The following is a 24329-nucleotide window of genomic DNA, read 5'->3' on the forward strand; positions in this document are numbered from 1 at the left end:
CTGCTTTTAGGTGATGGTGGTGGGATGCCCAGTGAAGCCAAGAGACACACCCTGCGGATTAACGGATTGATACAGAACACACTCCTGCCTCAAATGCTTGAGAGCTGCTGAGTGCGGAATCGCCAGCTCCGCCTTCTTAGTCTGTAGGTGAGGAGGCCAAGGGGCCCAGTGAGCACAACCTTTTAGCATCAGACAGGATTCCTGTTCTCTCTTCCGGGCTTCCTCCATTACTTGCCTACTCCACATTTAGCTAGGAAACATGTTCAGTTCAACAAACAGTCAGCCCCCATGCTGAGTGCCACAAAAAATAGTGATGATTTAAAAAGTCATGCCATTTTATGATCTAATTGCTGAGAGCTTCAGAACTAAGGCTATGAGTCCAGATAAAAACTACCAATGGATTTAAACTACGTGGGTCAAGACGTATGAGACAATGCTGAGTAACTGGATAAGTAAATAGGATCCAGCAGTACGTTATCATCTGTTTAAAAAGTACTTATAAAACTGAGAAATTTAGCAATCAGTTCATTAAAGACCCAAGTTTTACGGGGCTGAGACGTAGCTCAGAAGGTAAAAGCACATGCCACCAGGCCTGATACCCTGAGACCCATCTCTAGGACCTACGTGACTTCTACAAACTGTCCTCTGACCTCCATCAATACCCCTAAGGAGTAATGTAACACACACACACACACACACACACACACACACACACACACACACACGACAATAAATAAGTGACTAAATGTAATAAAAGACCCCAGTGTTACGGGGTGCCAGGGTATCACCCAACAGATTAAAAAGCATCTGTGGCCAAGCCTGGTGACCCTAATTCAATCTCCCAGACCCTCATGGTGGAAGGAGACAAATGACCCCCCCCCCACACACACACACAAGTTGTCTTTTGACCTCCACCCATGTGCTATGGCAGAAACTTACCCCGTATACAATAAATAAACAAGTAAATGTAGTACGAAGAGCCAACTGTTACACAATAGGCTAGACTTGTTAGGTTGTCTGACTGCTATGAGGGTCACAATAGACTGAGGTAGGGTTTTTGTTTTTTTTTATTGGTTTTGGTTTTTTGTTTCCTTTTCCTTTTCTTTCTTTTTCTTTCATGTGGGTATGGGGGGCGCGGGGGGGGGGGAGCAGTGTGTGCATACACCCTGAGGATGAGATCTTGAGTCTTAGGCATTCCTATACAAATGCCCCATACACTGAACTCGCGCCCCAGGCCTGCTTCCCAGTAAAAGCTGGAAAACGAAGCTCTTTTCCTCATACAATCTCCACCCCCTAAGGAGTGCCTATCCTGAGGAGAGAATAAAAGAGGAGCAGACAGAAAGAATATGCTGAAAGTTCTGTTGAGACCGGAGATGGGTGGTGGTTGTTGTTGGTGGTAAAAACCTGGCCAAAGTAGAAGCCACAGAAGGGAACTCCGGGAGGCTACGCAGGATGCTCCCTGGGCGTCCCGGTGTCCCAGCATCCCAGCCCAGGCTCCTCACCTCTGCCCTTGGGCTTAGGCAAAGAGACTCTTGAGTTGGAGGCAACCTTTGCTCACTTGGCGCCGGTACTGATTGAGTTGGTTGAGGTGTTCACTCAGAAAAGCAAAGTCCGGGTAGGAACTGGCTAGGGATAGACAAGAATTTGTTCTTGTGGATTGCTGGATACCATAGGAAGACAAAGGTAGTTCACACCTCTCTTCCACGTTAGTATCATCTTCAGATGATGATAATTTGTTTTTTTGGATTAAATCTTGTGTAGCCAGGCTGGCCTTAAACTCTCTGTGAAGCTAAGGCTGGCCTTGAACTGCTGATCCCTCTGTCTCCACTCCCCATGTGCTAGTATCACAGGCCTGCACGATCACGCTGACGGCTCCTCCTCCTCTGGTTTTTGTTGCTTTGTTTTTTTTAAACATGAGTTAAAATATGCCCCGGGTGCCTACATCTTTTGTGAACCCACTTAGAGGTTTTTCTAGTGTTTAACCATCAGTGTGCAGCAGGGATGCAGGGGTGAGTATGCAGGATCCGCCCACCCCTCCCCTCCAAGCCGGCCGCGTCATCGCCCCTTCCCCTCCCATCTCCAGGCACCCACCCAGCACAGCAGCACCACTCTGGCTGGCTGGTCCCGGGCCCTGAGAGCTCCGCGGAGCTGAGCAGACCCTGCGCTCTGCTGCCCACTAGGCTCCTGGCACATTCCCTAACCAGTGCCTGCATCCCCCACGGATCCTTGCTGGCCTGTGCTTTGGGACCGGAGAATACAGTAAGCTTCACAGGTAAGGATGAACTCCTGGGACAAGAGGACACTCTAGAGCCTGTCCCACTCCTGAACAAGGCGGGACCCACAGGAGGAGCATAGAACGGCACTCACTGCAGAAGGGATCAGGCTTAGGCTGTCTTCTAGGGATCAGCCACCCTTCCTTTCTGAGTGAGTGCTGGCCACTGCAAGGTTAATATCAGAGGAGCGATGTTTGCATTGGAATACAAGTGGAATGCTTTCTGCTTAAGCAGTACCAGAGGGGGCCCTCTTTATTTTTGTGATTATTAACAGATGTCACTGGAAAAGGTGTAAAAACCTTTCCTGGAAAGAAATTTGTCTCTTTGCAAAGTTATGTCAAAGTCAGTGCCTCTCGGCCTCTGTCTGCCTCACTCTTCCTCTCTCTCCTCTTCCCTCTGCCTGGGTAGCAAAAGGGACAGTGGAAGACCCTTGGAACAAGGAGGTGAAATGAAGTGGAAATCTGGGGCTTGCTTTAAAGAACCAGCCCCTCCTGTCAGGGGTGAGTAGATTTAAAAAATGGCCAAGGATTGTGAATTACCAAAGCTGAGTGATGGGCACACGGAAACTAAATTTCTCATTTGACTTTCTCTCTCTCTCTTTCGTGTGTGTGTGTGTGTGTGTGTGTGTGTGTGTGTGTGTGTGTGTGTGTGTGTGTGTGTGATCTTGAGATTTTTCTATAATAACAGAGTTCTGGGAAAGCTGCAGCAACTCCCCAGTCTGGTTGATTGGACTCTCTCACACTGTCTTCAATTTGGAAAGTCGTGGCTTGGGGCTGGGGAGATGGTTCAACATGTAAAGGGCTTGTCACACAAGCACGGGGACCTGAGCTCAGATGCCCAGAACCCACATAAAGCCAGAGTAGGTAGTATACATCTGTAATTCCGGTGCCCTGCAGGAGATGGGAGGAGAAGACAGGAGATGCCATGAAACCTTCTAGTGGGCTAGCCTGGCATATGGCCACACTCGAGGTTGTCTCCTGACCTCCACAGGGCATGCCTCCACCTCCACTCACTCACTCACTCACTCACTCACTCACTCACTCACTCACACGAACCAAGCACACACAGAAAGATGTTGTCTGGTCCATCAGGTCCCTTTCTCTCTGCCTTATTAACTTTTCTGGCTTCTGAAATACCCCCCCCCCCCTTATGCCCAAGTCCATTTGTGTCTACAGAGGATTATAAAAGTCATAACTTGCTGACTGGAGAATTGTGTTTAAGATCTGGTTTATGATTTAAAAGAGAGAATGTTAAAACCCCAGCCAAGTAAGAGAGCTGGGCTAGAAGGTGCCAATCAAACCATGTGTGGAATTTCATTTTAGAAATGATTCTTCCTTGTGAGACGGCGCATGCAGATTTCCTCGCCACTTTTCTTGCAGCTGTTTTATAATGTGAGACTGCTCAGTATGCGCTTGGCTCAGTCTGTGTAAAGTTGCTAGTGTGGGTTAACTTTCTCAACTGAATAGATCGCTTCTCTTTCTGTGCCCAATACTCCAATAGTCAACAGATACATTGCTTTTTAACAGTGGGACCAGATGTGGGGATTCAGAAGCTAAAGTTACTTCACCTTAGACGTTACTGATGGGAACTCTGAAGTGGGGACATTAGGAAAGACCAACATCAAGTTAGCAGTTCATAAATCATTATTTTATGATTTTAAAATTTTTTAAAATTAGGAATTTCCTACAGGTAAAACTGATATGTGATTAGCAAAACACACTGTGACTATCAAATATAACGTAATTAATAACTATTCTTTACTGAAAGCCCAAATTAAAAAATAGAGAGACTTTATACACCAGCAAATGCAAGAGCTAGCAGAGAGATGCTCCCTTGGGGTTACCTTAGTACCAGTCACCCCAAATTTGATTTACACACAGCAATCCATTTTACAAATTGAGATGTACATATCCTGGAAAAAATAACAGAAAAGAAAGAAAAAGAAAAAGAAGGGAGGTTTTGGTTTTTATTGTGATGAGAAACAGAAGTTGTGGGTTACTGTAAAATAATCAACAGTGTAACTTTACCATTCTCCTTTCCCTCAAGGACTGCCAAACTTTTATAGCAGACATTGCTCTGTCTCCATTCCTGAAGCTGAACTTGCAAATAGTGCTATGGTATGTGGTATTTTGAATAGCAATTGGCACATTGTCAATGAACTCTCCAACCATTTATTCTCAGTGCAGAATTGGTGGAGAGCTTATCCTTAGTAATGGGTTATAAAGTATTTGATAAACATATGGAAATATTTGGCAGATTCATGGCTTTCCTTCGTGTTGAAATGAATCACAGCACATTTGGTGGACGGTTCAGCAGTGCTGTAGGCCATGGTGGGAGTGTGCTGGCGCAATAGCTGTTTTTGGAAAAACACCTGCCAGAAATTTGTCTGGCTGTGGAGAGCGTGATCAGAACTCAGTTCATCAGGATGAACTCCAGAACCTGGAGATGGGTTTGCTAAGTGTGATAAATTCCATATGTGACAACTACTTAGTATATTGTGAACCGGTGATGCCTCTCCCATTTCCCATGCTTAAAGGCCCAGTCTGATGCACAGCTGAATGATGGAAGAGTAAACCCAACCCCCGGGTTTGCTCTTGGCGGGCTAGCTTTGCCATCTAGTGGTGGGAACGTAGATAGCCAGCAAGGTCCTGCTCCCAAGGACTAGGGATGGAGTCTTCGGAGGATCATTGTTCAGTGAGCAAGACTAGATCTTAGGAACTCAGAGTCCACTCAATAGCCAAGAAGAACTTCCAGAGAGATTATGTGCGGTGAAAAAAACCCTTTAAAATGGTGCCCAGCATGGCTGGCACTGAATTTGCTGAAAAGAAAAAGTATCTGTAGGGCTCAGAGTCTTGTCTTTAGCAATAGTAGTTATTACTATAAAAATTTATGATATTCTGTTTTTATCTCTAAAATATAATGTCTGTTTTTTCATCATTTTTATAATTGATGTTTAGGGCCCATGAAATGGATCCCCCAACTTCATACTGCTTCCCACTACTCTTCAATCATCCAGGGAAGACAATTTTAGAAACTATGTTCTCATCTCCATCTATGTATTAAGTTCTCATTTCTTTAGGTGGTGGGAGTGTGTTTATGTGTGCTTGTGCACATGTGCTTTCTAGTGCAAGTGCCTATGTGTGCATGTGGAGACCAGAGGCCAGTCTTGGGTGCTGTTCCTCAGACACTGTCTAAATTTATGTTTATTTATTTGTGTGCGTGTGCGTGTGTGTGTGTGCATGTGACATATGATGTGTTCATGTGCCTGCAGAGGCCAGAAGAGGATGTTAGATCCCTTGGAGCTGGAGTCACAGGCAGTGTGAGCTGCAGACTGAACCCTGGCCCTCTGCAAGAGCAGCGAGCACTCTTGACCACTGAGCCATCTCTCCAGTGATTTTTTTGTTTGATTTTTCTCTTTTTCTTTTCTTTCTTTTTCTTTTTTCTTTTTTTGAAATTGGGTCTCACTCAAGCTCTGGCTGGCCTGGGACTCTCAGAGATCCACCTGCACCTGCCTATCGAGGGCTGAGATTAAAGGTGGGTGTCCCTACACCCAGCCCAGAAGCTGTCTACCCAGTTTTTTGAGTGGGATCTCCCACCAGGCTCAAGACAAGGCTGGCAGCCAATGAGTTCCAGCAACCCCTCGTCTCCACCTCCCCCAGCACTCAGATCACACATGCATGTGCCCATACTAAGCTTTTTAAAGCAGGTGCTAGGAACCAAACAGCCCCTCAGGCTTGCAAGGCAGGGACTTTACTGAGAGCTGTCTCTCAAGGCCTCTCACTTCCCATTTCTGTTCTAGTAAATTACCCAAACCTTACAGAGTTAAAAATCACACAGAATTATTCATCTTATATGCTTGGAGCTCAGAGGTCTGTCAGGAGGACTGTGTTCCTGTTAAGCTCCACTGCTTGCTTACTCTTGGCATCTTCTAGAGACCCCCCCCCCCCACATCCTCATCCTGAGGGACCAGACCTTACCTCACTCCAATCTCAGCTTGCATCTCCACAGCTCTATCCTGCCTCCTCTTTATAAGGCCTCGTGGTTGCAGTGGATTCATCGGACATCCCGGCTAATCCCCTCATCTGAAAACCTTTAGCTTAATCACACTGGCACCATCCCATGTGAGGAGTACAGCCACAGGTCCTCAGGATGAGGATGAGGGTCACTCACGAGACCAGTGCTTGCATCCCACAGGGAGCACGCTGTAGTGAGAGGTATAGGAAATGCCTTAAATACCTACTGAAGTTTTCCTTTTGATTTCGTAGAAGATATGGTGTCTCTGTGGCCCGGTCTGGTCTGGAACTGTTAAGACTGAGTCTTCTGCTTTAGCCTCCCTAGTAGCTGAGACTACGTGCATATACCACGGCAGCTTCCTATTATCCCCACTACTCTGTCGAGACAGTCACTCTCTACGGAGTCCAAGCTAGCCTAGAACCGGCAATCAATCCCCTTGTCTCTGCCCTCCAAGGGCTGAGATTACAGGTGTGAGCTACCAGACCCAGCTCCTTCAATTTTTGACTTCTGATGTTGGGTAACAATGATAACTGCTGCCATTTGCTGAGTGTTAACTGCGGGTGCACATGTGCATACACACACACCGGTTTCTCTCAAAAACTGTATGGAAAATGCACAGATTAGGCACCCTTAAGAAAATCGCCCTGCTCATGAATGGCAAGCACAAGTTAATTTGATTTTAAAGTCCACGGTCTCTATGGCCATTGAAAACATCCCGGTCTCTGTTGTCCATCTTTGTTATGCCACCGATACTGTTCTTTTCCCACCACTGTGAAATTATATACTTCTTGTAAATATTGCATCACTTGGGGCTCTCGCCAGTCGGTGGTGACATCTGTAAGTGACTATAGTGACCTAGAATGAAACTTCATACAGCCGCCGTGATTCTTTCCCGCATCTCGCCAAACTCAAAATGGCTATGCAAGTTTGCAGAGGTATGTTCCAAAACACAGCCCATTTTCCTGATGTTTCTTTATAATTTATTACCACTAGTGACGCTCCTCTGTTTGCCCTGTGACCTTTGGCCTAAGTGCCAATTCTGTCTGTAGTTCTTCAGAGTGCCTAGGCCAGGCCACAGTGGCTCCCGGAATGTCAAGCCTTACTACACAGGAGAAAGAGGACATGAGGGTGTGTCTTCACACTTACATGTGTGTGTAAAAGCAGGCAGTGGTATTGAGAGGGACAGAGATCATTAGCGGCTTTAAAAGAAAGGACAACCGTGTATTTTAAAGTGATTATGCACTCTGTTGTGTGCTCTGACATACTCAGGAAGGTTTCCTACAGTGTCACTGATCTGGCTGAATAGGCCCTTACATAAAAAATGCTTGATGGCCTGATGTACAAGGATGTCCCATGCCATGTTCATGAATGAGGCCAACTTACTCACTCTACATTAAGTAGATAATTTGCAAGTGAACTGGAAACTATTAAGAAATAAAAGAATTTGTAAAATGGACTCTTTTGGAACAATGTATTTCAGAGGCTGGGGAACATTAGCCTGGGACACATGAAGCCCTGGGTTTGATCCTTGGCACCTAAGAAACCCAGTATGGTGACATAAATCTATGATCCCACCACTCCACTCCTCTCCTCTCCTCTCCTCTCCTCTCCTCTCCTCTCCTCTCCTCTCCTCTCCTATCCTCAGAAGGTGGAGGGAGGATCAGAAGTTCAAGGTTACCCTCTCTCAGTTTTGAGGCCAGCTTGGGCTACATGAGACTCTGTCTCAAAAGGAAGAAACTACACATTTTTTAAACTTTGGCCAATAGTTAATTTTGGAGTAGAATAATAATTTTTAAATAACACATGTATCACCTGCTTACCATGCTCTGAGCTGAATGGTAATACTTTGCACATATCACCTCATTTAGTTCTAAAATAGCAGTATAAACTAGAACTTACTATTTTGTAGAAGATATGGTGTCTCTGTGGTTCAGTCTGGTCTGGAACTGTTAAGAGTGAGTATCCTGTGCACAGGAGGAAAGTGAAACCTGGACAGCTAATAAACTATCTAAGTTCATATGCCTAATAGGAGCAAAGAAAAGATGGACAATTCCTGACCCAAACGTATGCCCATTATGTTGGCATGGATACACAAATATTCTAAACACTACCATCAACCCCCACCTCTAAGAACAGCAGATAATACATGGTGGTAATAGTAAGCCATCTCTTGTAGTGACATGTGGTCATATCTATTAGAGGACCAGGTACAGCTACAGGTGTTAGAGTCTTACCTCATTCCTGTCTGCTGTACCTGCCTCTAGCATCCAACCCACGATCAACTGTGTGAATGCTGACTCACGGTAGAGGGCAATAATTGCAATCTCACTTTTATTATCCAAACCTGGGATTTGAAGCCCCAACCCAGGCAAGCCACCTGGAAACTGACAGCATTATATCATGATTATAATAGGAGATAGGGAAAAGGAAGGTGTGGGCACGGGCATGGAAAAGAGCTGCCTTTCCAATCGGGACCATGTCTCCTAGGTTACTGAGTTGGGTTTTGTGGATGATGGGTGGATGTAGTCCTATCCACTGGACTGTGGGTTGCTTCATCAATCAGAGCTATCATTTCCCTTGACATTTTACCGTAAGGAAAACTCAGATTTTCCAAAAGGAAGTGTTCTTAGACATCTGTCCAATTTTAAATCACAGACCAAATTAGATGGGCTAATTAAAGCAAAGGCCCTCTTATTACTGTGATTTGGAGCTCACATTGCAAGGCTCTGCCCTTGTCATGGCCAAAGATAGACATGGGCATGGCTTTTATTCCAGTGGGTTCACTCACAACAGGGCTGGAAAAGTGATGCCATCACGCGATTCATGGTGTTGGATGCAGGAGGCATTCGTACAAGCCTACTGAATTGGATGCTTCAGATATATAGCTACTTACATGATATAAGCATAAATAAGTTGTGTTTCTTCTTTATTAAATCTAAGCCATTTGGTATTAGTGGTTGCTAACACAATAAAAGGGTGGAGAAGGAATTAAATTTATTTTTTACACAAAGATGATGTAGAAGCTATCTGGAGTGCAGTTAAGCCGTCATCCCTGGAAAGACAGCCTTTGAGGTTAGGTTCCTGGCTGCTTTAATGTCACTCAAATTTTCCTGAATCTCAAAAGCATCTGGAAGCCTGGTTAAAACATGGTTATTTGAGAAACCCCACAGCCCTTCCAAGGGAGCTTGTAATTCTTTTCAGATTTGTTTTATTTTATGGGTATGAGTGTTTTGCCTGTATGTGTACCACATGCATGTCTGGTAACTGAGGAAGTCAGAAGAGGGCATCCGATTCCCTGGAACTGGAACTATAGATTGCCGGGATCCACCATGTGGGTGCTGGGAACTCAACCTGGGTCCTCTGTAAGAGCAACACTTACTTTAACTGTTGAACCATAAGCAGAGTTTGCAGGCAAAGAGAATATATAGAAGGAGAAATCTGGGAGGAGATCTAGTAGCCAGAGAAGGAGGAGGACATCAGGGGCCAGCCACCCAGCTACACAGCCAGCCACGGAATAAGAGTGAAAGTAGCGTTATACAAGTAAGAAAAGGTAAAAGCCCAGAAAGGAAAGACAGATGGGCTAAGTTAAGAAGAGGTGGCAAGAAAAAAAGCCAAGCTAAGGCCGGGCATTTATAAATAAGAAAAAGTCTCTGTGTGTGATTTATTTGGGCACTGGGTGATGGGCCCCCCCAAAAGAGTAAGAACAACAACAGACAAATAACAGAGAGAGGTTCAAAAACTGCTCCAAGAAATGCCTCAAGCAGCAGCCTGTGAACCACAGCCCCGCTAAGTGCATATATTTACATGCTTACATGCCTCTGCACCTAGAGAAGAGGAAACTGTGCAAACATTAGATCAGCCCTACTAAGTGCATATATTTACATGCTTACATGCCTCTGCACCTAGAGAAGAAGAAACTGCGCAAACATTAGAGGAGCATCATATTATCACATACTGGCAACTTTAAATATATTTAATATCAGGAAAGCTTAGGTGATGAGAGCCATGATGGAAAGAGACCATGGTATATTATGATCACATTCTCCAAGTGGTAAATCAAGAACCATGGTCCACACACCACAAATTCTTAAACTAATTTTCATGTACAATTCCACTATGAAAGCACTTTCATACACATGGCAGTTCCAGGCAAAACATTATTTAAAAAGTGTGTGGGACATATTTCTGATTTCAGCATAAGGTGGTCTTCACTGTGTGTTTTCTGTTTATGGCAAAGGAGTCTGTAAAAAGCGAAGGGAATCCACTGCAGCTGTGGTTACCTATACAAGAGCTACCAAAGACCAGGCAACAAGATCAGCCGCCATCCCAGCGGGTCGCACTGCTTGGACTTTGGAGTTACAAAACTAAAAACGACAACATAAAGGTGTGATGGGGAGGTGTTGGGGCAGTGCAGGGGAGGGCTCTTCAGCGGTAGGTAAGGTTAAGACACATAGCATATTTGTGTGAAATTGTCGATGAATAAATAAAAGATATTCTAAAGAAAAAAAAAATCAAAGGAGGGGCCAGGCCTGGTGACAAAGGTCTAAAGTCCCAGCTACTCAGGAGGCTGAGGTAGAAGGATCAATGATCACGACCAGCCTGGGTGACAGAGGAAGTTCAAGCAAGGTCAACTTGTGCAACAGAGACTGTCTCAAAATAAAAAGTAGAAGCAGCAAAAGCTGTAGATGCTTGCCCAGCGGGCATGAAGCCCTAGGTTCTACTCCAGCCCCATCCCCCCATTTCATCCCCCCTTCCTTATGTGTGTGTGTGTGTGTCTATGTGTGTTTGTGTGTGTTGTGTGTCTGTATATGTATGTGTAATGTGTCTGTGTGTTTGTGTGTGTGTTGTGTTGTGTGTATATGTATGTGTGTGGTGTGTGTGTGGTTGTATGTGTGCTTGTGGTGCACACCTATGCATATATAAACTCAGAGCAGGTGACCAGCAGATGAACTCATCTGTTTCTAACTCCATGCTGCTTCAAAGCATCATCTGTCTGATATCCACCTCCACATCAGCTCCTTCTGCAAACCCTGGATCAGGGAAGTTCTGCATTCCAGTGAATGTTTTCAAATTCTGATAGTCATTTACATTTTAGACATGAAGAATTTATGATCCTGCTTTTAAAGAGCTAAGTCCCAGGAGGAACTGCAAGATGCTGCTTCTGTCTCTATTTATAATCAATGGAGAAAGGAGCATCTGGGAGGGGTTGTGGGGCTGATATCTCCCAACAGGAGCCCACTCTGTCCCATCCTGCATTGTCTGGGGAAGTAGGTGGGGAGGGGAAGAGGGACATATACAGCTGATAGGGAGAGAGCTGGGAGAGAAACAACTTGCTGATTTTGGATGTCTGTTTTGGGTCAGCTTGGTGGAGTGTTGATCTACTCTCCAGAAGGTGTAAGGTGGGTGAAAATAGCATCTATTCACGGTGGAGGTACACTGAGGACCTATTGCATAAATGAAGAGGTATGTATCATTTAAAAGCAAAGAGGCCATAAAACCACTCATTCTTTTTTCTGTTTTTAAAGGACAAAATAGAAGAACAAGATGGAAAATACGTTATTTTGGTTAATAATCTTCATCTCCGGATGGACTCTCTCTGATGGGTCTGAAACAGAGCCAGATTTTACGTGGCACTTGAGCAGAATACCCCGAGTTGTAAGTGAGAGGACTGTCCATCTTGCCAGCCCCACGTTCCAGGCAGATGCTGGCATGGTGATGACCGCAGTGTGTGGCATCGAATGTCAGGAAGAGCTCCCGGCTCCCAGCCTTTCCCAGCTCGAAGACTCCCTTTCCTATGAGACGGTCTTTGAGAATGGCACCCGAACCTTAACCAGGGTGAAAGTTCAAGATCTGATCCCAGAGCCCACTCGAAACAGCAGCCTAAAAGGAGCACGCCCTAGGAGGCTGCGGCGGCAGGTGTACGGTACCGACAGCAGGTTCAGCATCTTGGACAAAAGGTTCTTGACCAATTTCCCTTTTAATACAGCGGTGAAGCTGTCCACTGGCTGCAGCGGCGCCCTCATCTCCCCCAACCACGTGCTCACAGCTGCCCATTGTGTCCACGATGGGAAGGACTATATCAAAGGCAGTAAAAAGCTGAGGGTGGGGGTGCTGAAGATGAGAAACAAAGGAGGCAGCAAGAAACGCAGAGGTTCCAAGAGGAGCCGGAGAGAAGCAGAGGGTGATGGTCAAAGTCACAGTGGTCAGGAGCATCCTCAGGAGAGTGCCACCCAGAGACGGGGAAAAGGGTCCAGGCGGGGTCCGAGGGTCACTCAAGGGAGGCCGTCCTTCCAGTGGACCCGAGTCAAGAGCACCCACATTCCCAAAGGCTGGGCGAGGGGAGAGCGCGGGGACCCGGCCTTGGACTACGACTATGCACTCCTGGAGCTGAAGCGAGCGCACAAGCAGCAGCACATGGAGCTGGGAGTCAGCCCCACCATCACCAAGCTGCCAGGTGGCTGGATCCACTTCTCTGGGTTTGACAATGACAGGGATGATCAGTTGGTGTATAGGTTTTGCAGCGTCTCTGAGGAATCCAATGACCTCCTGTACCAGTACTGCGATGCTGAGGCAGGCTCCACCGGCTCTGGGATCTACCTGAGGCTCAAAGAGCCAGGCAAAAAAACCTGGAAGCGGAAGATCATCGCGGTCTACTCAGGCCACCAGTGGGTGGATGTGCACGGGGTTCAGAAGGACTATAACGTGGCTGTGCGCATTACTCCACTCAAGTACGCCCAGATTTGCCTCTGGATCCATGGAAATGCAGCCAACTGCGCTTATGGCTGAGGGAAAGCTGAAGCAAGTTCAGGCACGTCCTGAATCCCAGAGAAAGTCAGTTCTCATTCTGAGACCACTCACAGTCTATACTTGGACTTGAACCTAGCAGGGGTATGCCAGCATTTTCACAGACTTCCTTTATCAAATTTAGGTTACTTTCTCACGGTTAGAATGTTTAGGTACAGATAATGAAACTAGATGACACTTCAGCATCAAACATATACTCCATGTGATGCTAAGTTTTGTTTGCGGGAAACCGTTTGTTTACTTGGGCCTTCTTTAAAACTAGACACTCTTTAAAATGTCAGACTAGAACTGTAACGTGACTTCTCAATGGGCTTGCTCTGAGAGTCCTACTGTAAGAAGAATCAACTTGAACGGAAACTACAAAGATTCACAGTAACACAATTAGAAACAGGAGCCAAGGAGGTGTCGTTTGCAGTGCTGTGCGATGGAGCCATTCCTGTCTGCTCCTGCCCTCAGTGTTGGTATGTGTTTTCTCTCGGTACTCAGAAACTTAAAGAACTACAGTTCAAAACACATACAAATCACAAATCAGAAGAAGTCGTGAGTTTTATAAATAAAACTACCAACTGTGGTTTAAACAAAAAACAACCCAGTATCAAAGTGTCTGTCTAAAAATTGGAGAAACACTTTGTTTTGTGCAATGAACCAACTTTAGAGATTTTGAAAGCCGAGACACTTTAAGATGTCAAGTTTTTATTTAACTGATTTTCAAAGTAGGAAGTTTTCAAGGAGCGCGGAGAAGCCATTTCACAAGCCAGGGTCCCCTTTTGAATGCCACACCCTGTTGGGTTGTACTGTCTACTGTGTGTGAGGTGCTATATTTGTAATGCAAGGAATTTTTGAAGTTTTTTTTTTCAAAAGAGAACCCACTTGCCCCAAACCCTGAGATAGCAAAGAAGGTTCTGATGGTTCTCTCATTAGGGACCAAGGTGGCATCATCTCTCTGTCTCCCAAGTAGCATTAAGCAGTTGGCGGCCACCGAGAGCGAAATGCAGAGCAGGTGCTCAGGACACATCTCATGAAGAGGCAAGTATGTGGTGAATGGCTATAAGCAGGGGTTAGGTCAGGGCATCATGCCTGGACAGTTTTGATGATACACTCAAACACACTCTAACATTTCGTAACCGGGGCCCGATCTTTGGTCTGTCCTTTCTGGCAGCTTCTAAGGCCACATATTTTTCTCTCATGACAAAATTGACTGCCAGGATAAAATCTTTCTCTTTTAGAGGTGTCCTAATAAAGACCACAAAATAAGAAATAACGTTATTTCCTATTTTCGTTTTCTGTTATAGTCTTGATTAGGATGCAAAGGAGTATCTTCGTTTGGGTTAGCATAGTGTTTCTGTAAATGGTGCTCAAAATATCTGCCATTCTTTTGTAATGTGAGTTGTTAAAATAGTTCAATAAAATGAAAAAAATAAAATGTATGACTGCGTTTATATATATATATATATATATATGCTTTAGTTAAAGGGTTTTAGAAAATATTCGATTAACTATCATTGAACTAGAAAGTAGTGTCTTTAGTGCTCACCTCACTGAGACGGAGACTCTCATTGCTTCCAGTAGAAGAGGAACACACACTGAAAAGCAGATCCATTTGCTCTGGGGTGGGGTAATAGAGTCTGTATTAGTTACTTTTCCTGTTACTGTGATAAAAAAAAAAAAAACACAACCTAACAAAAGCAACTTCAGAATGGCTTAGTTTTGTTTTTTCTTACATTTGTGGCTTTTCTAAGGGTGTCAGTAAAATTAATACATGATTCTAGACATTATCATGATAGTTGCACGGCACCAACTATGCTCTGTTTCATCTCGTATTCATCGAGATGGACTGAAATGTTCTCAGCACACTGGCAGCCATGTTTCCCTGAAGAGCTAGCATAGCTGTAGAGGAATTTGTATGTGTGTGCCCATTCATGAGCCGGGGAGGCCAGCGTGTCACAGTCTCTGTCTGAAGGTGGATCTCCTCCCTTCCTCCACTCCTATGATATTCCTAAGCTTCCAGCTTTCAAGGTCAGGCTATGCTTCGAGCCAAGATTCTACTACAAAACAGAAGTCGTACTTTATCCAGCAGTGGGCTGAAAATAAAAGTTGGCATTTTGAAGACAGAGCTGAATTTAGTATTCTGCCATTGCACTTGGGGACAGTTGACACCAGAAGGCTTTGTGGTTTGGGGAAATAAGTGACACCATCGTCCCCACCAAATAACCAGTTGTGTCACTCCATGTAGTCCAGGATGTGACTGATGTGGCTCCTTAAATGGATGTCTTGAGCAGTCACCAGTCACAGAGCACAGCATCCCTATACTAAATTAAAGCTTGGTTTTGGTAGAGGCACATAGGCCATCATGTGATAGGAGATCACCTTCCCAGGACTAGTAACTAAATTTCTCCATTCTGGATAGAGACAAGGACTCTGTGACTTTCCTATTCTAAAGCATTTAGAACGTCTTTTAGACAGATGATAGAATCATCTATCAAATTCAACTAGAGTCTCAGGCTGTGAGCCTCAGATAGTACATTGGTTTCCCTCAATGTAGAGGTTTTCAAATTTTGCTAATAGCAAGAATGACCTAGTGAATTACCTTAGAAACATAGGTGCCAGGGTGCCATGAAGACCTAGCCTGAATCCCAAAGAGACTCCAGCATTGTAGACCTTATTAAGCACTGGAGAGATGGCTCAGCAGTTAAGAGCACCTGCCTTATGCTTTTCTTATAATTTATTTCAAAATACTTCAGTGAGGAGAGTGGTAGTGTAAAGGATCAAACACAGAGATGGCACTCTTTTTAATGTTTTTACAAAATGAAAAAACATTTTAGGAATAAACTGTTATAACATCATTTTCCTATAAGAAACAAATCAAGTTTGCAAAATTCCTAAATGTATATGATCAGTTTAAAATAAAAGAAAAAAATCAGTTTTATTTATTTCCCAGAAATTAGATGCTAGACTTCTTTTCTTTTTCATAATTCATCTTATTATTTAGGTGAAATCAATACAACTCCAGGAACTTTCATTGAGTTAAATCTTAGGCTCTTCAGATGTGGAGGTAGTTTTAGATTCTACCTTCCCTCAAAGGATGCACAATCTGGTGAGAATTGCACCACACACCGGAAAGCAGGAAGTGGGACACTGAAGCAGCACATTGAGAAGTGGGTTCTGCTAGAGTGGCCAAGCGGGCTGAAAGGAACCAGTTCCCGGAAGAAGTGACACCTAGACTGGCCAGCTTAGGAATGGGGAGCTGGAGGTGTGGGGGCAGCCTGGAGCAAACGTGTCAGAAGCAGTGAGAGGGTCACACCAGTGTCTAACACAGGGTTGCAGACTGCAGTTAGCGCTTCTGCGTGGTGAGCAACACCAAGAAGTAAGGCTTCCTGGTGAGGTTAGAACATGGAAGGCTTTGAATGGAATCCTTACAGTGCCTAGCTCTCATCGCCAAGAACTGATGCGGGTCTTCAAGTCAGAGGAGTGGTATCAGAGGGGACAGAGAGAAGGAAGCCCTCCTGCGGCACCTTCTGGGCCGCAGTGGGTGAGTTTGGGTAGAGTTTAGCCAAAGACCCAAAACTGTTGAAGGATGTGGTGGTGAGAATAGGAAGTGGGAGGCACTCAGGCCAGGGAGGGCTACATAGACAGTGAGACTGTCTTCCAGGACGGAGGGAGGGAGGGGGGAGGGGGGGAGGGGGGGAAGGGAGGGGGGAAGGGAGGGAGGGAGGGAGGGGGAAGGGGGGAGGGAGGGAGGGAGGAAAATGTTTAGGACACTTGTTGGTCATGGAATGAAGGAGTTTAGAATTGGGGATGCTGGGCTTGGGAGACAATGAAAAAAAAACTAGCTTGGAGGAAAAAGAGGAGCTCTGTCACAGACATGTACGCCAAACAAACAAACAGACAAACAAATAAATTACTTGTCCTGTATTTACTGTAAAGACAAAAAATGCTCAACCCCAAAAAAGCCATGGCAAGAAAGTGAAATGAAAAAGGCTATGAATTTCCCTAGTGAGTGACCCAAGGACACAAGCACTGAGTCACTGCTGCATTTTGTTGTGACAAACAGTGACTATCACCGTTGTTTTTCTGCTAGGAAACAAAATGCTCCCTTTAACTTAGCTTGGAAAATGTTTTTTTTTTTTTTTTCCATTAAGAGAAAATCAGGAATTGCAAAAAATTATTTAATTACAAATTTACAGTTGAACTACTATATACATGGTCACAACTCAGTATCCCTAATATTGTCAAAATTTCATGCTTCAAAGGTACAGACGACTTAAAAATTAACTTCAGTTTTCCTTGGAGAATGTTTATATTAGTGTTTCAGACTATATAATTTAACTTCTTAAGGTTTTAAAATATGTCATTATAAAAAACAAGATCAAACAAGCAAAAAAAAAACCCCAAACCTCCCACCCCCGACCCCCATCATAAAATGAATTAATTTACCCCCCAAACTGTCTCTTGCACTAACAGAAATGTACCACTTGGCATATTCATGGAGTGGTGGGCAAGCCTTTAGTCCCAGCATTGAGAGGCAGAGGCAGGAGGATCTCTGAGTTTAAGGCCAGCTTGTCTACACAGTGAATACCAGGCCAGAGAAGGCCAAACAGTAAGACAGTCCCAGGAAGGAAAGGAGGGAGGGAGGAAGAGAGGGAGGGAGGGAGGGAGGGAGGATGGAAGGAGCCACAGGACTATTGCATCTGGAGTCTAGTATTAAAAGTTGGTTCTGGGCCGGGCGGTGGTGGCGCACGCCTTTAATCCCAGCACTCGGGAGGCAGAGCCAGGCGGATCTCTGTGAGTTCGAGGCCAGCCTGGGCTACCAAGTGAGTTCCAGGAAAAGGCACAAAGCTACACAGAGAAACCCTGTCTCGAAAAACTAAAAAAAAAAAAAAAAAAAAAAGTTGGTTCAGCAGCAAAGCATATGATCATTGACAGAAAATTCTCTCCCTCAAGAGGTCACTTCCTAGCCCTGTACAGCGCTATACTCTGCAAGCCTAGGTGCACCTCCTAAGGAGGGGTCTCTAGGATATGAGTTTAAATTTGGCAATGGATGCTGCACGTGCCTGGCTGGACACTGCTTTCCAGCTGGCTTACACAGACAGGTCAGTGTCACATGTAGTTAACATGTGGGACAGGTACTTACATTTACGGAATTTCAAAACACATGCTTCTGTGGCTGTGCTTTACTATGGAATCTTACTACCGCCACCATTTAAATACTTTTTAAAAAATTCATCTTTTACCATTCTTACAATGGAGAAAATCAAATCTATAGCAAAAATAATCACAGCAATTAAAAAGATTTAAAACTTAATTTATATAGGTGTTTTGTCTGCCTGTGTGTTTGTGTCTGGCAGTGTGCCTGATGCCTGCAGAGAAGAGGGCCTTGGAATCCCTGGGACTGGAGTTACAAACAGTTGTGAGCTGCCACGTGGGTGCCAAGAATCAAACCCTAGTCCTCCGTTTTTAACTGCAGAGCCATCTTTTCAGCCCGCACAGTGGTTTCCAAAAGTAACCACAGCAGTATTTACTGAGTGCCAAATGCTTTCCATTCATTAGCTAATATAAAATGTATACAAATAGAAGGGGCCTCATTCCACAGAAGGGAAAATGGAAACTTAAAGAAGTGAAGCAATTTGCCTGAGGCAATTTTTGCCTGAGTGGGTGGTTGAGCTGGGAATTCCCTACCATGCAGTCATTCACATTCCTGCACAGGCCTCAGCACCATTCAAAAAAAAAAAAAAAAGGAATGTGGGGGCCGTGAGGCAGGCATTTGGAAAGTCACAACTAATGGTGGAAATGAGATTCCCCTCGCCCCTGCAAACATGCTCATCAACTGACTGGTATATTTAGCAAATCTTTTAGATTTAAAGCAATGGTTCTTTAACCATGGTAGGTGGCTTCCTAAGGATCCCCAAGACTCTTTCAGGGGCCTGTCAGATCAAAACTACCTCTATAATACTACTGTGTGTCTTTTCTCTTATATTACGCTACGTGCATCTTCTCCCCATGTCATACAGTGGACTTTCCCAGCCAACTGCCAAGCCCAGGCTATTGTAACAGATGGAATGCAGCAGTGGAAACGGAAACAGGCGACCTTTTGCTAAGTCTAATTTAATGAGGTATGTGACACAGATCTACAGGCAACCAAGGAGTGCCGAGAGTCTGAAAAACAGTCTTCCCCAGGGAAAAGCACACCACCTGGTTATCCAATACCAAACGGCCAGCCCTGAAAACCTACATACAAGTAACATTATACAGACTGGGCAGGTTCTATTTAGGAATAAGGATGTGTGTATATACACATATATGCAAGTAATAACAATCAATGAAAAAAGAGCCCATGAATTTGAAAGAGAGGACTGGCATACGGGAAGGTTGGGAGGGAGGAAAGGGAAGGGGAAATGATGTAATTATAATCTCAAAAAAGAAATTTAAAAAAGAAAAAAATAAAGAGGTGTGAAAATGGCAAAACACCACAGTTCTTCTAAATTTCTTTGTAGAAATTTAAATTTTCCAGAAAACATTATTAATCTGGAATGTTTGAACACTTCTTCTGTAAAATAAAGTAAGTGGAAAAATTAAAATGTATCAGTTTTATTCTCTATACAGTAAACATTGACAGGCACAGTTCACATAAACAAAAGCCCTTAAAGGTCCTAAGTGAGTTTTCTGAATTCAAAGGGTCTTGAGATTAGAGAATTTGAAAGTCTTTGCTCTGAAAACCAATTATAGAATATTTTATACTGGAAAATTAAGCCTGCATGTCAGATGTGAAAATGAACTTGGAAGATCAAGTACCAGAAGTTTGAGAGTTGAGCTAGTCTTCACTAAAACTCCAAACTGCATAGGTTTCCCTTCTCCACGCGGCTCTACCCACAGGGGGGTTTGAATAATGTGCTGGGGTGATGTAGGCTGCCAGACACACAATATGTAATGCACCCACACACTGACACACAAACACACACACACACACACACACACACACACACACACACACACACTATGCAGGTGTGTGCTTGTATCAATTTATGTGCACCATGTGCTTTCTGGCACCCCCAGGGGCTAGAAGAGAGCACTGGGTCTTCTGGAATTGGATTTGCAATTGGAGCAAAAGGTTTTGAGCTGCCACATGTGTGATAGGAACCAAACCAGGGTCTTCGGCAAGAGCAGTGAGTGCTCTTCGTCACTAAGCCATCTCTCCAGCCCCCATAAGCAGGCATTTCTTTAACATCCAAGGCAATTAATTAACAACAAGATGCCACAAAACAGGGTTGTTTCAAAAATACAGAACGTGAGCCTTCAATTCAACACCACGGGTAAGTCAGAGCTGTCCTGTAAAGTACCTCAAATTATGAGCCTTCAGTACCCAGAAGATTTCATGCAGGACCTCATCTATAAAACCATTCTCTCACAAGGACATCAAGAGGCTCTGAGTAGCCAAGATCTATGACACTCTTACAGTTTGCCTATTAAAAAAATTAGCCGGGCGGTGGTGGCGCATGCCTTTAATCCCAGCACTCGGGAGGCAGAGCCAGGTGGATCTCTGTGAGTTCGAGGCCAGCCTGGGCTACCAAGTGAGTTCCAGGAAAGGCGCAAAGCTACACAGAGAAACCCTGTCTTGGAAAACCAAAAAAAAAAAAAAAAAAAAAAAAAAAAAATTATACCACATGGGACAGACAAGGGGGGGAAAAGCACACAAAAATTCAATCTTAAAATATTTTATCATCTAAAAGGTAATTTTATTATGACAACTAAGTAATACATGGTTAAAATGTACTCTATAAAAAAATCACCTGAGGGTGAGACTGGAAAGGTGGATCTGCAGTTAAGAGAACTTGCTGCTGGCACAGAGGACCCAGGTTCAGCTCCCAGGACTTACATGATGGCTCACAACTGTCTGTTTCAGGAGATCTGATGCCCTCTTCTTGGCTCCATTGGAGCCAGGCATGCACAGGGTACACACACACATACATACATACATACATACATATTCATGTCTGTACAACAAATAACATGTGGTGTTTTTTTTTTTTTTAAATCACTGACAGGATCTGATAATAGCTTCTGAGAAGTAAATCTTAGGTAACCAAAGCAAACTAGTTTTACAATAGTCTCCTACCTGAGACTGGGTGTTTTTGTGTGTGTTTTGTGTGTGATGCTTAGGAACAAACCCAGGGCCTCAGTCATATTAGGTGAGTGCTTTATCATTAAGCTACACTACAGTCCCAATACTAGACTACATTTTGGAGATGCTCTGGCATCGTAGCTGTAGACACAGTCATCTAGTTTTATTACAACAGGCCAGGGTAGGTTTTATGTGATAACAGTATACGTATATTCAAGTGTGTGTGTTCAAACGGGGACCCAATTATTCTATTCTTCAACTTCTATGGCATTCTCACACTTTAAAAAAAAAACTTTATTTGTATGTTTTAAAAGAAAGTTCACCTCAAAAGTAAACACATATTTTGTAATCTAGAACTTATTTGCTAGGCATGATGGGAGTCCCCAGTTTAACGACAGTTCACCATTGCTTAATTTTACTGTAAAATGAAGTTGTATTGGCATGGATAAAATTTCTTACCTTGAACATGTAAATTAATAAAACATTTAAAAACAGATTTTTATTTTGTTTTTAATTGTGCATATATATGGGAGCTGGGGTGGGTATATGTGCACACGAGTGAATGCCCACACAAACGCCTGAGGCATTGGATCTCTCTGGAGCTAGAGTTACAGGTGGTTGTAAGCCACTCCCTATGGGCTCTGGGAACACAACTCTGGTCCTTGGCAAGAGCAGTACACACTCTCAGGCTCGGAGCCATTTCTCTAGCCCTCTCAACATTCTGTGTGTGCCATGTGTGTCATGGGACGCACACCTTTTCCTTAGAAAGTAACCAAAGATGGAAAGAGTATGTTTGCATTTTCTTTGTTCAAGGTGTTTATTGCATCTCAGAGGGCAGACATGCATTGGGTTTTTAAACCGAAATACAAAGAAAAGCCATTTTGAAATTGGGTTTAGGTAATTTTCCCCCATTACAGTGTATGTTATCCCCACAGTAAATTCAGATACGACCACTTTAAAGGGTACCATACATCTATTAAGTAATTTGAAAAATAGGCAAATGCCTTTCCAACCCAATATGCTTTTACAAAGAGCTGCCAAGCCACTAAACAACACTGATCAACAGTGACCTTGTGTACACATCAAAATCTTCAGCCAAGCCATCAGCACAGACAGTATGACAATAAACTAAAAATCAAAGAATACAGTATGTACATTAAAAGATACAATTTGCTGAATTGGTTTCAATCCTATCACAAAGGTACAACAGAAGTCACTTTGAGCTCAATCAAACGATGGAGAAACACTAGTCTACAGAACACACAAAGAAACACTAACTGAACAGATGTACGTAAACCCACAGTGAAGGAAAAATATTTGCAGTTCTCTTTAAATTACAGATGTCTCTTGGGGCACGTTCATAGTCACATAAACAGCATATCTCTAACTGCATTTTCACAGACACGATAGAAAGACTCCACTTTTCAGTGCCTTTGATCAAGAATGAATAAATAGGTCAATTTAGATGCAAAACCTGCAAATATAATTAAAATATATATCTTAATATAGCAGTGATAAATATGGACTTCTTCTCATGATTTTTTTCTCATTCTCGATAAGGTAGCTTCATCAAGGAGAAGTTTTATTATGGACATTAAACTTCATATTTTTTTAAAATAAAATTTCTTAACATATACAGTGCACAAAAATAAACATTTCTCACAACAGTTGAAGTTTCTGTGATTGGAAAAATGTACTCCACACCGAAAAAGTTTTCATATATTTAAGAGTGTTTTCCTCACTAGCTGATAATATCACATTACGTTTGTAACAGAGGTACAGAAGAGAAGAGAGTTCATGGGAGGACTTGAGGGGTTGTCCAAAAGTTATAGATATATACACTGAAACCTTCAAAAACACAGACACATCTTTTCAAATGGCTCACCACACAACAGCTGCATCATCCGTCCATGGGCAACGTCCAGAAAAGCACTAAAGGCATTGGAAACATCCATTCATTGTTTACATCGTACAACACACAAATAATCCAAATACGCTACGAGTTTGAGAGCAGGGATAACAGCTAAGGTAGTACACATTCCTAATGTTCACTGTCACAGCTGGGCTGTGTGTCTGGAAGAGAAGTTACAGTCAGCACTGGATTTGGTACTGGTGGCTCACTTGGAAACTTGAGCATCAATCTTACTTGAAGTTTCCAAATTCATGTTATTTTTCCTATTCGGTCACAAAAATTGCAGCTGCAAAGAAAAAAAAAAAACACCTGAATTAGAAAACACACTGTATACACCCCTCAAACATTTTACCTCCCTTACAATTTTCCTTGACAGTGTAAATTAAATACCTGTACCCAAAAGGGTTCAAGATGAACAAACTCACATTTACAGTTTTCCAAACTCTTTAAGATGAGATTAAGAATTCACTCAGGGAACTTAAGAAACAGTTCTATGTATAGTTCCAGTTTAGAAAAAAAAATCTTTCACTAAATCTTTCAAACTTTGACACTGACAATCTTTGTCACAAGACACTGAATCTAAGAGCTGATCTGTAAATACGGGTGGTGATAGAAAAGTGAATGTCGGTGACGTCTGTGATTCTTTACGTTCATCAACGAGCCACTAAACAGTTGGACAAGTGTAGACTGGACAAGAAGGGCAAGCCTTGAGGCCGGTGCCTTCTCTTCCACCTCTGTCTACCTCATTCCCTTGCTGTTTCTCTTGGGAAATCCTCTCTAGGGTCAGAAGGCATCTCTTCTTCATAAAATGTTTGTCTGTCTGCCTGGGGTGTGAATCCTGGGGACAGGGGCTGTCTCAAGGCTCCTTCTGTGTCTGTCACTTATCAAGGCTTCTAGTATGCGATGACAGCAAGAGCTTCTAAATGAGGCTTCTCTAAGTAGTCCCTCATCATTTCTGAAACAAGCTGCCGGGATAAGTGACATCTTACACATCTACCTTGTGTTGATACAAGAGGAACAGACAGAATGGCCATAAGGGAAAAAAAAATCTGACTGAGCTGTCAAGGTATTAAAATGTTGTATCAATAATCAATAGTTTCATTTAAAACAGATTCTTATTATGTGGCCCAGGTTGACTTCAAATCTCAATCCTCCTGCCTCAGCCTCCAGTGTGCTGGAGTTAAAGGCTTGAGTCACCATGCCTGACTAC

The 24329-nt window shown here is 43.6% G+C and overlaps 2 protein-coding genes across 11 annotated transcripts in view; one reads left to right on the top strand and one right to left on the bottom strand.

Annotated features, from left to right (window-relative positions):
• Positions 1–2029: 2029 nt before the first annotated feature.
• Prss35 (serine protease 35) lies at positions 2030–14514 on the top strand. Of its 2 annotated transcripts, XM_052715910.1 has the most exons (3): positions 2030–2272; positions 2682–2773; positions 11813–14514. In XM_052715910.1, exon 3 carries the CDS (start codon positions 11832–11834, stop codon positions 13071–13073), a length of 1242 nt encoding a protein of 413 aa, XP_052571870.1. In that variant the 5' UTR covers positions 2030–2272; positions 2682–2773; positions 11813–11831; the 3' UTR covers positions 13074–14514. The 2 variants fall into 2 exon arrangements, with proteins under 2 accessions (XP_052571870.1, XP_052571862.1); XM_052715902.1 differs by lacking the exon at positions 2682–2773 and having other exon boundaries at positions 2032–2272.
• Positions 14515–21995: 7481 nt separating this feature from the next.
• Positions 21996–24329, bottom strand: part of Snap91 (synaptosome associated protein 91) — a 117897-nt gene continuing 115563 nt past the window's right edge. For all 9 annotated transcript variants that reach the window (XM_052715943.1, XM_052715936.1, XM_052715996.1 and 6 more), the window contains one exon: positions 21996–23405. The gene's annotated coding sequence lies outside the window, so the exon portion shown is untranslated. The remainder of the gene's footprint in view (positions 23406–24329) is intronic.

Source organism: Peromyscus californicus, unplaced genomic scaffold (genome assembly GCF_007827085.1).
Source record: "Peromyscus californicus insignis strain IS unplaced genomic scaffold, ASM782708v3 Scaffold_11__1_contigs__length_118956290, whole genome shotgun sequence".
NCBI classification, from domain to species: domain Eukaryota; kingdom Metazoa; phylum Chordata; class Mammalia; order Rodentia; family Cricetidae; genus Peromyscus; species Peromyscus californicus.

Excerpts from the sequence above, each read along its gene's own strand:
- Prss35 (XM_052715910.1), top strand. The coding sequence starts at position 11,832 with ATGGAAAATACGTTATTTTGGTTAATAATCTTCATCTCCGGATGGACT.